This window comes from Pyrgilauda ruficollis, unplaced genomic scaffold (genome assembly GCF_017590135.1).
Source record: "Pyrgilauda ruficollis isolate IOZ18807 unplaced genomic scaffold, ASM1759013v1 scaffold22, whole genome shotgun sequence".
Lineage (NCBI taxonomy): Eukaryota > Metazoa > Chordata > Aves > Passeriformes > Passeridae > Pyrgilauda > Pyrgilauda ruficollis.
This window is the reverse complement of record NW_024521428.1, coordinates 3,836,110-3,852,164: the sequence shown is the minus strand read 5'-3', so window position 1 is coordinate 3,852,164 and position 16,055 is coordinate 3,836,110. Positions and strand designations below refer to the sequence as shown.

Here is a 16,055-nt window from a genome sequence, read left to right as displayed (position 1 = left end):
AAGCTTGTTTGGACTTGTCCTTCGAGCCCATAAGAGCAATGTCCTTATCTGACCTGCTGATCAGGGAGGTATCCCTGGGAAGGATCCCAAGGGAGGGATCCCAAGGGAGGACTGAAGTGGGCTGTCCACAGACAAAGTACCTAAAGATCCAACACCAGAAGTTAGGCTCAGGGACTAGAGGCCCCTATACTTCAGAGGCTACTGCTGCCACCTTCCCTCTCCTATTTTCATATACTCCTGACAAGCATCAGACTGAAGGGGAGATCCAAGCAGGACCACGAGTAGCAGGCAGGAGGGCACCTCTGTCCACCCTCTACATAAAAACACAACTGGAAACTTCTCCCTGCTTTACAGAGTCCCAGTTTTCATAGCAACTGAAAAGAAACCAACTTATCTATAGCTCCAATGACTACCAAGGAGTTTCACCAGTAACTCAACAAGCCACTACATCTGTTATCAATAAGCCAAAAGATACCGGTAGGTGAACACTTGCATCCTAGGAGCTACTCCCAGAATTAATTTTAATTCTGTGTTGTGTTTGTTTTAAGTATACAGCACATGTTTGAGCTAATCTCTGCCACTGGATGAGATGCTGCAATACACAAAACAAAGCAGATGCCCAGAACTCCTGGATAACATGGATTCTGGGTCAGCACAGCTTATGTTGACGTCCTCACAAACATGAAAGCACAAGTGAAGTACATCTGAGACACTGCTGGTTATGCCATGATTACAGATTTCATTTTCAATTAACATTCTTCAGAGATGTGATTAATGAAACCTTTATCCGCCTACGACTGACACACATCACATTTCCATGGATTCAGGCAAACAGAAGACACTTCAAGAAAATATCTGAATGTGCGTAATTAATTTTTCGCCCTCTGCACAGAAACCCAGCCAGCATCACCCAAGGTGGGATTTCTGACTTGAAGAGAAATTATCCAAGATAGAGAAGCAAACTGGATGCAGGGAAATATTATGAAGTGCCTTCCTACATGAAAGGTTTTAACGGGTGACAGCACAGATAGGTAATTTTCTCTGAAGGCTAACTTGCCAGAGACTCAGTGTTTCAGACAGCACCTCTCTGCCTGCCCTGCATCACCCCTGACTGGGAATGGAGCACTAGATGCATAGCCCTGCTTGCTCAGGCAGGAGACCAAGGCATTTATGCAACCTCCTTAGTCTCCACAGGAAGACAATGTCTGCCTAAAAACATTCCCCAATTCCCCATGCTATGCTCCCCTCAGTAAGCAGCCAGAGGCTTTTTCTGCTCAAACCTGTGCTGATGTTTTGCTGCTGACAGGACTGACTGACTGCAGGTGTAATCCTAGGTGGGATGAACTGTGGGACACTCAGTCCAGCCTCAGGCAACCAGTAATAGTGATGGGCACCACGTGCTTCTTCCATTTCTCTCTCCTAACATCATTTCTGATACTTGCTGCAAACTTCCCACTGCTCCTTGGTAGCACATGCTTTGTTTATGAAAAAAATCCCAACCCCTCCATGAAACACCATGACACAGGTAGACAGCACAGATATGAAATCTTAGTATTAAAGAGGGAAAGAAAATAATCCTGAAATACAGTCTGGGTGGCTTCTCAGAAAAACACACTGGCCAGCAGGCTGTCAAAGTCACCCACTTCCTGGGGACACATCATCCCAGAGGGACATGCAGGGCCATCCTGCTTATAGACTGGTTCTGCTGCCAAGCTGTAACAGATAATAGGCACCAGCATGAACAAAACCACACCACCAGCTGCCCACCACTAAAATCCCACCAGCTGGAGAGATTCAGAGTACCTTCCAGACTTATTCTTTGAAGACCTTAAGACGTTATTGACCCTGTTAATGCCACAATGTTCTTTCAACAACACCCCCAGCACAGAGAGAAGCCCCGAGAAGAAGCAGTTTTCATTTTGGTCTTTACAAAAGGCAAGCACCATACCGCAGGCCAGTGGGGCTTGTTCCGGCACAGGATGTCTGCGTCGTGAAGAGCTTGCTGGTAGTTCTTCATCAACGTACAGAGCTCCGCCCGCTGGGCTATTAATGAACACTTGCAAGGAGCTGGAAAACAAAACCAGTTGTAAGGAACTTCATTAAAAGAAGCACCAGGACATGTTAAATACTATAACCTCATATCCAGCCACCGTAACAATCACTACTTCCCATCCACTGCATTTATACTCTCCTGTAATGGAAAAAAAAGGCAATTCCTTCATTCTTTCCTGCATAAAATATATTCTTTTCACTCTGAAGCAATCTCTGTGTTTTATCTAACAGGACATATTTCATATCCACAAACAAGATGCCACTGCTCTTTTCCCCATCTTGCTTACAGGGCACTTCAGAAAGCAAAAAGAAAAAAGCTTCAAGTGTTTCTACCCTCAGCATAGAGAAAGAAATCACCAGTGCAGGACTTCAGCTAGAACATTACCAGAAGCCATTAAATAACAAAAATGTGTGCAGCCTTTACACTTCATATCCATTTGCCTTCCCAGGGCAAGCAAAGCTCTCAGGATCACACACCTTGCCTCCACAAATTCATGAATCATTCAGTTCACATGGATTATAAATTCCCAAGCATTATTAATCTGACCTTTCTTAAGGTCTCTAGAACACACTACAATTTCACAGGACCACAGAAACACTGGCTGATCCATGTTCAGCCTGTCCACCAGGACCTCCAGCTCTTTTCTGCAGATGTGCTGTCTAGTCCAGCCCATCTTTTTGCACAGAGTTCCTGGATCCCATGTGTACTTCCTTTGCAGAAGTAGGTAACATTGGTCAGCCCATGCCCTAGGTTGTTGGTTTGAATGGCAGCCCTGCCCTTCAACACATGAATCGCTTCTTCCTCTCCCAGTTTGGTGTCACTAACAGTGTGCTCTTGCCCGCGATGGAAGCTGTTAGTAAGGTGCTGAACTGTGTCAACCCCATTACTGACACCTGGACAATGACACTGGCAGCCATCACCCAGCAGCTCTCAAGCCACTAGCGACCACCTCATGCCCACGGTCCAGTCAATTCTCCACCTCCCTGCCACAACATCCCCAGCGTGGCAAGGACACTGCAGCAGGCTGTGGCACCATCCTTGCAAAATACACACTAAGTCCTAAATAATGCTCTGCTTGCTCACTAGAACAGATAGGTTATCATAGGTGATAAGATTTATGAGAGATTTACTCTTGGTCACTGTTGACCTTCATGCACTGGGAGAGGCCTCTGGAAGTAATTCTTTCCCAAATGTGAGCTGGTTAAAACTGTCAGAAGAAGTAATAATCTTTAAAAAGGCTCCAAGGTGTGCTGAGAGACAGTATCACATTTCTGTAAATTTTAAGCTTCACATCCAAACTAGCTCACATCTAAATTTTTCCAACAAATGTCACCTCCATTGTCACCCTGTGTTCACATACAGGGCTCCTGTCTCCATACTTCTGCTCTCTTCAGCCTGCTTTGGCTTCAACTGTTTGGATCTCACTTCAGCAGTAGCATCCTAAACACACCCTCAAGTAAGAACACATTGCCCATACACAGCCCAGGTACAAACACATATGCATGGACACATATGCGAGCCTGGTTTGCTGCACAACTGCTGCAGGTGCCACCACTCTAAGCCCAAGGACCTACGAGGAAGGATGGCCCAACATCATTTCCCCCTCCCACCTCCTTCTGTCTCTTGGGCTGATGCCACTGCTTGTGCAGCAAACCAGGCTCACCCGGCTGCACCGAGAAGCAGAGCAAAGAATCAATTGACTGGAAGTTAATTCAACAGCAACAAATAAATAGAAAGGTTCAAGAGGATCCGTTTCCTCTCAACTAGTTCACTGTACAGCCACACAAACTTGAGTGCCAGGACACCAGATGAGAAGGAAAGAAGCAGCAAGGAGCGCTGCCTTTTTTGGCTGTAGTGTGGACCGACACCAGATACACTAACTGCAGCATGACATACCAGGGCTGATGCTTCTCCAGCTAGTCTCAGACAGAGACAGTTAGAGACTACACTTAAAGAGCTCTGCAAGAGCTCACAAGGTGGGGTTCTGTGCTGGTTTTTGCTTGTGTGGTTTTATCATGGTTTGTTGTGGGTTTTTTTTAACTATTACACATGCAGACTGCTGCATGCAGTGATCCACATTTCTACCTGATAGTTTTTAAAAAGACTGCAAGTTAAATGAAATTGAAAAGCAATTAACCTAAGATCTTCAAGTAAGCTTTGTGTTCCTTTTAGCAAATGCTCAAATACAAAATTATTTAGCTGCATTTGAACAGTAAGGAATTCATACTGTATTTCCATCTTTGTAACTGCTCTAGGGTACCCAGTTGCAGGGTATGCTGTGGTGGGTAGAAGCAGCAAGCAGAGTTAGGCACCTCCACAGGAAAGCAGGGTGCAGGGTGGGGTATTTCTGGCACCACAGGGAAAGGAAGCAGTGTGAGATTAGGGGACAAAGCAAGTCAGCTTGCTGCTTCTGTTCACTACTGCACATTTTGACCACACTGACACTTTCCAGCACTCTTCAGAACAGTTCACACACCAAACAGACCCAGAGAGAGAACAGGTTCATCAGCTCTTTTTCAGGAACTCATCTTCACTGCAAAAGTTTTAAGCAAAAAAAGGCCATTGCAGAGCACAACAGTGTGGGAATGGCTGCAGATCCTCCTGAAGCACAGTCCAAAGGGTCTCACAATATGAAAAGAAAATAAACCAACCTGGAGGCAAGCCAGAAAAAGCTACGTGTATTCAGGCCTAGTATCTCTCGTTCTGAGACTCAGTCAGAAAGCATAAGGTGTGGCCTATCTTAATGAGTAACTGGCAAGGAATGTTTAGTTAACTGAGAGAAAGGATTAAAAAACCCAACAAACCAAACAACTTTGCTAAAGACAATAGTATTTATGAGGCCATAGTGTAACAGGTCTTCTGTAGGGAGATGAAGCATCTACACTAGATGCCATAGCTAGAGTGGTGCCTAGCCACCTCCATGCAGGCTCACCTCACCCACAGAGTAAGCAGTGCAGCCTGAAATCTTGCTGGCTCTACACCCAACCCATGCATCCCTAGTTCCCAGCCTCCTGCTATCAGCAGGACTGTCCCAAGAGGGTCTGCATTTCATCAGGGCAAAGCTAGATGGACTGAAACCTCATTCTTTTGTCAGTGGAACTGAGGTATCAGCTGGCTGACTCTTAATTCAAGGTTCACCTGGAAATGGGATGAAAAAGGGTATACATATCCACAGCCTAAATAAGTAACTACAGGGTTTCTTGAGAGCACCATGATATTGAGTTGTTCCATGCCACAGCAAATGCTGTGGTGAAAATAATTAGTCACAGAAGATGGAAGGAGAGGGCTTGAGGGTGTACACAGTTTGTGAATGCTGCTGGATGCCAGCATACAAGTCTGCCAGTGTTCAAGAGCAGGCTTGGCAATGCCTTGAGCAACTCAATCCCGCTGTCTAGTGAAAAGTGTCCCAGCCCAGGGGACTAGATGATCTTTAAGGTCCTTTCCAACTCCTAACATTTTGATTCTACACTATAATAACTGTCAAGTTTATTTTTCCAATTAAAAACAAACAAACAAAAATAAAACAAAAGACAAAACAAAAACAAGCAAAAAACACAAACAAACAAAACAAACCCAAAGAAACAACCCTAAAAGAAAAAGCTGCACAACAGTCAAAAGTTTGTTTTAAAATAATGCACTCTCTCTTTTGGAGATAAAGAGCAGAGAAAGAGAGGATTTATTTTATGAAATTACTTATTATTTCAGGCCATATTAAAAAAGAAAAGTGTAGGAAATTTTACTGTTTCCACAATACCAGCAGATGGCATTTTCTGAATCCATCTCCCCCTGGGAATCTACAGCTGCACAGCAAAATTTATGTCCTTGTCAGCATCAGGGATGCAGTACTGACGCTCCCAGGATCTGCGGCTCCAGGCAGCTGGAACACAGGGACTTCCTCCAAGACACAAGTCCTGGAAATCTTCCCAAGCATCTCCCTTCCCCCTAGCCATAATTCCACTGTACCAGACAAAACCCTAGCCCATACAGGGCCCAGAGCAGAGGTATGTTTGGGTCTTTGCTTCCTGGACCCTCCTTTGGACCACCAAATATTGCCTACCCTGAGTGTGGCTGTCAGCTTGGATTGCTTCAAAATCATTAATTTCCTCTCACACCAGGTTTGTGTTCATCTGCACATTTCTTATACTATGCTTTTACTTATGCAGAAGCTATCACCCAAAATTACTTTTCTAGATATGCCCAAGAATTCAAGTTTTAAAAAAAACTATTCTGCTGAGTTTGGGAAGCTGGTAGGAGAACAGGACTCCCGAAAATCTCCTTGTGTCTGGAAGGCAGAGGAATTATGAGAATTTGCCCAACTGACCGTAGATGATGACAGAAGTTTTACTGTAAAAAACAACACAGCGATTTCTTCCAGGAACTCAGAACAGAAAGAACAAGTGTAAAGTTGCTAGAACTCTCTAAGTCTCCTTATCTGACAACTCTTCCTAGAAAACTGCATCTTCTTCACATCTATTTCAATACTAAGCATACTTCCTGAAGGCATGAGCAGAACTGAAATAGTGTCATCACAAACACCTTTCAGTCTTGCTTGTAAGAGTCAGCCTGCACAGTATTTCAGTAGAAACTTCTCTCGCGTTTTAAAGAAATTTCTGCCCTGGAGAGAGAAAGAAACTTGGCTTGTTTTGCTACATTATGCATTTAATGCTGAACAATTCAGTACTGAAAGCCTTTTAATAAGCTTGAAAAATAATATGAAACATATATTTTTATTTCAGTGAGAAATCAGCAAGTTTTAGTAATTAACTGAATAGCAAATTAGCTTTTCACCTCCAACATCATGTAAGTATGACAAGTCCACACACAGAAAAATGGATGCACAGGGTTGTTTGGTAGGGAAATAGGGAGTGGCAAAGAGAAAGGTGCAGTTTAGATAAAATAATTAGCAGAAGTACTAAAGACATTCAGGACTTTAAAATAAAACTTCATTTCACAGCAAAGAGGAAAACCAGGGTCAGCTTCCCAAACCTGATTAAGGAGGAAAACGAACATGACCAACTACTTGCAATCAGCAAACCTGTGTTTTCTGAATCATCAGTCCACCTTAATTGGATTAACAACTGGACTTTAAAAGGCATACTTATTTTCTTAATAACATGGCTTTTCATCCTTGCATTTACATCACCTCCTTGCATTTACATCATCATTTACACAGGCATCTTCCTAAAGTGGAGTAACCAAAGACCCCAGAGGAAGTGTGCAAGACTTTTTAGTGCACAGAGAATGCAATAGAAGATGGCTCTTCCTCCAGAAGTCTACTTGTGCAACCCAGCACCCTTCCACAGCACTTACCAGACAGGCACTTGTGAACAGGAGTCTGCAGGCATTTCCCCTGGGGGAAAAAGGGATCAACACTGGCAGGCAGTAGTGTATGGCCTTAGGTACCCTTAAAATAGGCTGTGGTGAGGATGAGGAGCACAGGACACCACCATCCTCCACCTGAAGCCTATGCCACCAATTTTTAAGGAAGATATAATGTTAAGATTGATACTAATTTCTCTCAGGCCTCTGTATTTTGCTGCTCAAAAGTCCAGGCTTAAGAACACAGCTCTTGCAGTGTGCTGAACAAAATGCTTTAGATTCTCAGCAGTTTTATTTCAGGCTCACTTAAGTCCTCAGTTAGGAAGCTCCATATGTTATTTAAAGCTGGACTGTCATCACTGCTAAGCACAGCTAATCACTGTTGCCATTATTACTCAGGAGATACACCGTAAGGGAAGTTGTATGCTACCCAGAAGAGCTGCTACAGATGATGCAGCTAATTTTGCATCCTTGCTTTTGTGCTGTAGCTCTGGCCTCATGAGGAAGAAGCATGCCCATTACATTATTACAAATTAATGTATTACCAATTACATTAACCTACAGTTTAGGTTCCATGTCCACAACTCCAAAGCCAATGATAACCTTCTTCCCAAACCCATGTCATGAATTGTAGCAGCAGCCAAAGTCCCAAATTCAAGAATGCCTCAACACAGAGCTAAGCACAATATATGAGATCACTGCTCCCTCCTATGCAAATCCTAATCTTTCAACACTCTGCTAGATGCCTGCTACTCTTTCCAGATAATACAGCATGAAACAACACACTCTCCCTGTATTTCCAGTTCCCACTCTACCCTTTGGACATTTGGGCTGCTTCACATGATGTACCCCAAGGTCATCTATGGCATCTTGCCACCAGTATAATAAAAGCAGTAAGTACACAAATATGAGTCATTTTTTCAATGTTTACTAATTCACCCAGCATTTAGTTCAAGGCTGGGAAAGGTTTCCTACCAAAGCCTCAGTCAGAACAGAATTATCCTCTCAAACAACAGGTACAGAGACTAACCCAAATCAAGATATCTACTGCCTGAAGTATGATGTAACAAGCAAGATTCAAAACCAAAACAAAAAACATCAAGGGGTCAACCCCCCCGCCAGATCTTCAAACACCCAAGGAAAAGCTCTCATCTTCCCAAAGAAACAGGGACCTATGCTAGGTGCAAAAGAACCTGTGATTGCAAGGAGACTCCAAAGACACCACTGTACTTTGCAGACAAGGCGGGACCAGCCAAGCAGATCTCCCACAATCACAGTTTATTTAACAAGATTAGTTTACAGCCAGATATTCTATCATAAAACTACCTTACCAGCGACAACATGGTTGCCTTCTTCAACATGATTAGTACATAGGCTACATTTCTAGAAGTTACCCTTCAGGTCTCCATACACTCTTTTTCCAGGTAAAGCTTGTTTCAGAATTTCTGACTTTTGCAAAAAATGACCCTCTTGTCTCCCTGTTACTACCTCACTTACTGTGTCCTCAAAACAAGCAGGTCCCTTAATACATTTGCAAAAAATAAAAGAGTACTGCAATACCCGACTAATTTTAAGATAAGGAAGCACAAGTCAATTCTATAAACATATTCTTTCAAAAGCAAAAGACATTCTGTTATACTTAATCAAAGAAAAAAAAAAAAGAATATGCTGTTTGAAGAGACTTCAAAAATTCTTCAGACTTTCTTAAGTAGGTATAGTTCACTCTTGACGATTGCTGAAGTAGTTCAATTATTTATAGAAAATTACATCTGGGTTACATACATGAAGGAGGAGGGGAAAATTCAGTTTTGTACCATTTAAGATGGGGTACGTTACATGAGCAGCGTTAATTACTTTTTAAAAAATACACACAAAAAACCCAAAACCCCACAGCAAGACTGTCTACTGTACAGCATGATGCCTTCTCCCCTTCGCCAGTGATGAATAAGCCTCCTGACCACCTTGGCTCTGGTCTTGCAGCTCAGCAATGCCTCTGCCTTCAGCAGACTCTTAGCAACCAGGCAAAAGCCTCCAGAGATCCAACTACAGGACCTGAGCACTCAACCACAAGCTCTGTACAAACCAAGAGTAATATGAGCTTCTCCTCAAAATGACTTGACATGTTTCCAGTGGTGACATACATGAAGTATTTACTACTATTTTTCAAGCACTAATTCACAGTAAAATGGGGAGTGGAGGCACTGAGGGGCGGAACTTTGCAAAGTATTTCAAGTTTAAAAATAACTCTGGGATCACTGCAACAGTCTCTAGGTAACCTTGACTCCTACTTTTACATGTTTTTCTGTCCATGTAGAACAGAGCAAAGAAGTTTTGGACACACACTTTAAGTGGATTCCAAGACATGATTTTACAGAGGAATGGGAAAGTTTCTTTTTTAGCCCAACTTCTCTAAGCAGCAAGCAACTACTATTTTTTGTAGCAGGTAATTTCAGAAACACTACCTCTCATTCTTCTCTTAAAATCATCTAACATTAGGAGGTACAAAATTAAATATTCTTCTGATAAATTATTAAAATTACTGAACCAGTTGCTGTTGCAGGAGTCATGACAGCTGTCTACCATGGCTTTTTTGTTGTTTTTGTTAAATGGCTGGTACAACATCAAAGACTTCTTTACTACTGCAAACAGGAAAGTGTACCCAAGACCATGTGAGGAAGGAAGATTTGGCCAACATCTTTTTTACCATATCAGGAAAAGACAAATGACCTTATCTTTAATAGTAGCCTTCTAGAAATGGTATACAAAAGAAGAGACCATTAAAGTATTCTAATACATATAATGCACATAGAGTTGCATATGGACACTCTCTAGCAGTTTTCTTTGAACAAGACTTTGGTACAAGTGCACCATTAACAAGGGTACAACCTTAGAAAACGGCAGAATTAATAAAATGCATACAATGGCATCAACCATCTCTACAAAAAATTCAGCACAGCCCTCTCTAAAGACAGCTCAGTCCCTTTACAGACTGGGACTCTTCTTTGCCTCTTCTGACCTTGACCCAGGACTAACAGAGAAATCCATCACTAGTCAGGGCTGCAGTAGGAAAGCATGTGAAGGGTGTTCCACCAGTCCACCAAGAAATTCCAAGAAATTCATCCTTTCCCGCCCTTATTTGAAACAACTTAGACACAAACATAGCAGAAAAATGCCCAAACAAATTATTTCTGTGGTATGGCAGAACGCTTGCCAACACCGATCTTATAGCTTTAAGCACTCAGTTCAACTCAAAGAATGCTTGGCTTGAAGTTCACCTATGCCATGCTCTCCAGGAAGGAGTGCAACCCCACAATCTGGCATTTACCTGGCAGGAAAATCTACAGCAACTGCTCTTGAATCAACTCACATTGAAAGTCTGTAGCTTCCTTTAAGTCTTTTTCTACTGCCTCCTGGCTTGCCCCACCCCCTTAATTCAATTCTTACAAAGGGAGAACTTGGTAGGAATCAGATAAATTTCATTAATTACTTGACCACAAAAGTAATTAGTGTTGAGTGGCCACAGTAAGCTTTCTTTTGCATCAGACCAATTTATGGTGATCATCCACTGGGATGAGGGGGGAGGGTTCTCCAAGTTCTGGTCAAGAGAGGCAGATTCTCCTCTTTCCACCAAAGCTCAAGAAAGCTTCTGCATTTTGTTTCTAGCAACACCACAACCACCACCCTGTGGGCCCGAGGTCAGTAAGCAGCTCTCCACTCCGAGACACCGGAGCATCCCCAGCAGCATCTCCCTTGCCTGCCCTGTAGCACTGCTACCTCTAATGCTACTTTGGGCTGGGTACAAACTCACCTCCTCTCCTTGGTCTTTCCTACACCATCCTTTACCCACTTTAAACAAAGATCCACACAGAGGTATGTGCAAAGGAGCCTTTTCTTCTTAAGTCCTCAATCTTTCCCTGTCTTTTGAAAACTCTATGATACAGCCGAGCTTTATCTCCTATATACTCATTCTGGAAACCTTGGCAGGGGTGGAACTAAAATCCTGGGCAGTGCGAGTGGCTGCATGCATTAGCTATCCCCTCCCTGCCCCAGACAAACCAACTTCTGCTCAGAAGAGTCCATCACACGAGAAGTAAACACAACCACTTTGTTTGCTGAGCTCTTACAGCTCTCCAGAAACCATGATCTTCTCGGGCCTGATAAACTTCGCAGCAGTGGGTAACTACACACCAAAGCCAACAGGTCTCATGTAGAACAAGGTATCCTGGAACACCAGCATCCAGGCAGGATGTGTGCCACCCTCAGGGCTGGGACCCAACTGTACAGCACACAGCAAGCAAAAAAACCCCACGCATTACACCACAGGAGCCAGGGCAGGCTTACCCTTCCACACCCAAAGAAGCTCATCTGAGATTAGGGTCAGGGGGGCACAAGGTCACAGCCCTTCCCAGCAGAGCCACTGCCCTGTGGGCAGGCTTGAGAGACCACCCAAGACCTGTAACATGCATCTTGTCTAACGAATGTACCCTCATCCCAACGGGAGCTTCATCTCTTTTAGAGCTGTACTTGGGAAAAGCTCTATTCACAATCTTCCCAATGAAGCAACAGCTACTTGTTGCCTCTGTAACTGAGAACTGCTTTGAAGAAATATTTAAAAAAAAAAAAAAAAGAAAACCAACAACACAACAAAAAAAAACAACCAACAAGAAAAAAAAAAAAAAACAAACAAAAAAACAAAAGAAACCACCAGAACACACTCCCAAAAGTACATCCTCAAAATACAACCATTTGTCAGTGAAATCTAGCTTACTTTAACTTCAGGCACACAGCTTAAAGAGTCTGTATGCCTGGACATAAGGAAATGACTGTACTCCTCCCAGGCACAGTCCCACCAGAGAGCATCTCCATCAGCGAGAGAGCAGCAGGTACAAGAAAAAAGGGTGCAGAAAGCACATACTGCGTAAAGAGGCCCCAAACCCAAGTAAACAAAAGAAAACAACCCCACAAACAAAGCAATCCTGCACACATATATTTCAGTTTATTTAACCTAGGAGTCCAGACAATCAGAAGACTAGTTAGAAGAGAAGCGATGTCGGAGAGGAAGCCCACCTCTGACTCTCACACAAATGAAATTCAGAAAGCTGGGATAACAGCCATGACAGCAACATTTGGACAATACCTGATATTATGATGGCTGAACAGCATAAAGCTTGGCACAAAAAATGATCCATCTGGAAACAAATGCTTTCTTTCATGCGGCTTGACATGTGCTTGCTTTGAAGCTGTAGTAATTAGATACCTTACAATAATGGAGGATCTATTACAATGTCTATAGCAGGAAAAAAAAAAAAGGCAGTGACTTTGTATAATACAGCAGAGATCACATCTCAAGAGGACTGGAAGGATCAAATAGCAAAGCTGATTTTCTTAAGAATAATAAACCCCAGTCAGCCACACCTGAATCCACAGCAGACTGCAGGAGTGAACATGGGAGCAGCACTGCGCTGTAAATGTGATAGTTAAGGACAAAAGATTGAACATACTCACTAAGAGTATGAGTTTGTAAAACTAACTAGTTCAACTGGAAAAAGCTGACAACTTGAAGGCATGTACACCTCTTCCCAGGCCTGAAATATGTACCAGACATTCCAGATTGCACCACAAATGTAATTCAAGAATTGAAGCACCTCAAGAACTAAAATGTGAATCAGGAGAAGGTCACAATCAGAATGAGCAAAGTGATAGGAAAACTTGCTTTAATATTACATCACACAAAGCTAACAGTAACAAATAGAGTAGGAAAGTATTCCACAAAAAACACCAGTAAAAAAATCCCCCTGAAGCATGTGTACTGCCAAGAAACCTGGAATTTTACCTAACTTTATATCACAATTGTATAATCAATGTGTTCACGTGCCTTCAGTCAATAAAAAGAAATTCTAATGATACCCAGGCCCTTGACACCCAATAGCAGAACACTATCATTTGGAGGTTGTAAAAAGCACTTATCTTCTCACACATCAGAAGTGTGTTCAGCTGGGAGCAGAGGAAACTGAGGGGACACCTCATCACAATTTACAGCTTCCTCACAAGGGGACGTGCAGGCCCATGCACTGATCTCTTTTCCCTGGTGACCAGGGATAAGACCTGAGGAATCAGGTCCTGAAGCTGCGTCTGAGGAGGTTTAGGTTGGATTTTAGGAAAAGATTTTTCACCCAGAGGGCGGCTGGGCACTGGAACAGGCTCCCCAAGGAAATGGTCATAGCCACAAACTTGACAGTTCAGGAAGCTTTTGGACAATGCCCTCAGGCACCTGGTGTGACTCTTAGGGCTGTCCTGTGCACTTCAGTCACACATATGCTAACATTTAAACACTGAACAGTTAGAAAAGAGATGTGGGGTTCTCTTCCTTATTTACCATGATATTTGGCTGGAAAACAAGAAGGCAACTCCAGCATGCTGAAAAGGAGTACCTGACGAACATGTGGCAAGAATTTAAGAACATGAGGCTCATACACAGCAGTTCCATCTGTGAGGAACAGCACCAGCACACACAAAACATCAAAAAAGATGATGGGCTGGGGACATGGGCTGCCCTTCACCAGCAGGAATTTGGATCCACTATAGGGAAGTTACAACATGTAAGCCTACGGCTTTTGGATTTCAAAAGCTAGCAAGATAGCTGTTATTATTTCCAATTACAATTGTATTAAAAACAAAAAATTGAAGTTCACTCACAGAGTGAGGACTTTCTGAATGGATTCCCAGGCTGCTTGGGAAATCACTGAAGACAGAAATAAGTACACTGCAAAGGAGTTATTTTGAGACTCTGATGCATAACAGCCATGGCTGGAGATTGTACTCCAGGTAGAGGAAGGAGAAAGACATGTGCTGTGTGAGAACACCAGCAGCACACCACAGTCTTCCCTCTCCTTTCACCCCCATGCTGACACAGCAGGAAGCAGAAACAACAGTGAGAAATAGTTCTCTAAAAAACTCTTCAAACATTAATTTCATTGATGAAATGCTATTCTCCCCAGCAGTAGGACCCTGAACCCAAAATATTATGATGCTTCCCTACTGAAAACTCCACCAGTGACCTACATTAAGTCTCTCCTTTCCCTCTGCTTCACCTTCCTTCTTGGGCTCCATCCTGCCCTACTTTAATAGGGATTACTTCAGCTAAACCACATAACAGTTTTATAGGGACACTCAGATAGGACTGAAAACTTGTCACATCTAGCTGGAAAGTGCAAGAAATAGCAGAAGTAATGGTTTCCACAGTCAGCATCAGCTGTGAGGAGATAGTATGTTATGCTATCCCATCCCAAACTCTTCCATCTCCAATGCCTATCATTAAGCCGTGGCAAAACATTGAAAGTGAGTCAAGGACTGGAATAATAGTTAAATTGTTTCTCTCCACAGCAAAAGAAATTAAAAAAAAAATCAAAGCCATTTATCCTTGCATGTAACAGCTAGGATCAAGTACCACGATTTTTAGTCAATGCAGGGAAGGAGCTCATTGACAGAGGAGCGGCACAATTTTCCCTACACTTGTCTTTCAGAGATATTTACCCGCAGGATTTCGTCAGTGTTAAAACGACGGAGGCTTTCTTCCCCCTTCCTCCTTGATTAAACCGGACATCCATCACGCTGAGACCGGAGGAGCGGCAGATCCCGGGGGATTTGCCGAGACCGCGGCTCTCCCCGGCTCCACGCCGCTCAGACATGCACGGTGCTGTACCACCCCCACCGCTAGCAGGGCAAACAAGCCGGGCGCACGCACGCACACATCCACTACTACAAGGCTACAACCGAGCGAGCAGGATCCACCTACTACTCGGCGCAGAACCTGAAAACAAGCTAGTTTTGATAAACTAAGGCTGCCATCGGTTTGGCAGAGGAGGAAGGCAGGCATTTTTATTTAAAGCCAAGCTCTTCAGAGAACACCCTGCACATAGAAATCCTGCATGTCAACAAAGAGGCTACGCTCAAAACACGAGGGGACCATCTCTCCAAGGCTAAACGTAGATAATCTTGAGTATTTTGCACAGTGAAAGATAAAGGAAATTTTCCGAGCCCTTACACCTACTGACAGCTCATTAGGTGTTTTCAAAGCTTTCATCTTGCTGAAGGTGCAGCTGCACGTAGCTGAATGAATCTGATCGACATACTCATTTCTTCCAGGAAGCCGCGGCGCGGCTCAACACGACCACTACTACGTATCCTACACTGAATGATGGCTTCCCCATAAATAGGAAAGCGGGTTTTCTAGAAATACTGCATAATGAGTCATCGGCAGCGAACAGCTAAACGCCAAGCACCTTCAGAGCAAGGACAAAAATACCAGTGGAACAAAAATAGCCATTCACTGGAGCGGGGGGCGGGCGTGAGGAGACCCGCTGGCAGGATTCCCGTTCGTAGCCTCCCCCAGGCGCCCTCTCCCACCATTCGGCGCAAGCTCCCTCCCCGCTCGGCTGCGGGGGCCAGCCGGTGGCGGCGGCCAGCGCTGCCCCCGCCGCGCCCCCTCCTCCTCCCCACCGGCGCCACTCACCCATCTCTAGGGCCTGGTTGTACTTCTCCAGGGCGGCCGGTAGCTCCTGGCGCTCCCGCAGCGCGTCGCCCTCGGCGCGGAGCCGCCGTGCCCGGCTCTCGGCGCCGAACCACTTGTGCAGCAGGTTGCCCAGCACCACGTTGACCCGCGGGCGGCCGGCGGCCGGCGGCA

At 44.0% G+C, this 16,055-nt stretch overlaps 1 protein-coding gene across 4 annotated transcripts in view; it reads right to left on the bottom strand.

Moving 5' to 3' along the window:
• Positions 1-16,055, bottom strand: part of LONRF2 (LON peptidase N-terminal domain and ring finger 2) — a 34,292-nt gene that overhangs the window by 17,336 nt on the left and 901 nt on the right. For all 4 annotated transcript variants that reach the window (XR_005955232.1, XM_041468496.1, XM_041468497.1 and 1 more), the window contains exons 1-2: positions 15,885-16,055; positions 1,949-2,067 (exon numbers count right to left, since the gene is read on the bottom strand). The exon at positions 15,885-16,055 is cut by the window's right edge. Coding sequence is in view for 3 of the 4 variants with exons in the window: in XM_041468496.1 (XP_041324430.1) it covers positions 1,949-2,067; positions 15,885-16,055 (290 nt within the window). In the remaining variant the exon portion in view is untranslated. The remainder of the gene's footprint in view (positions 1-1,948; positions 2,068-15,884) is intronic.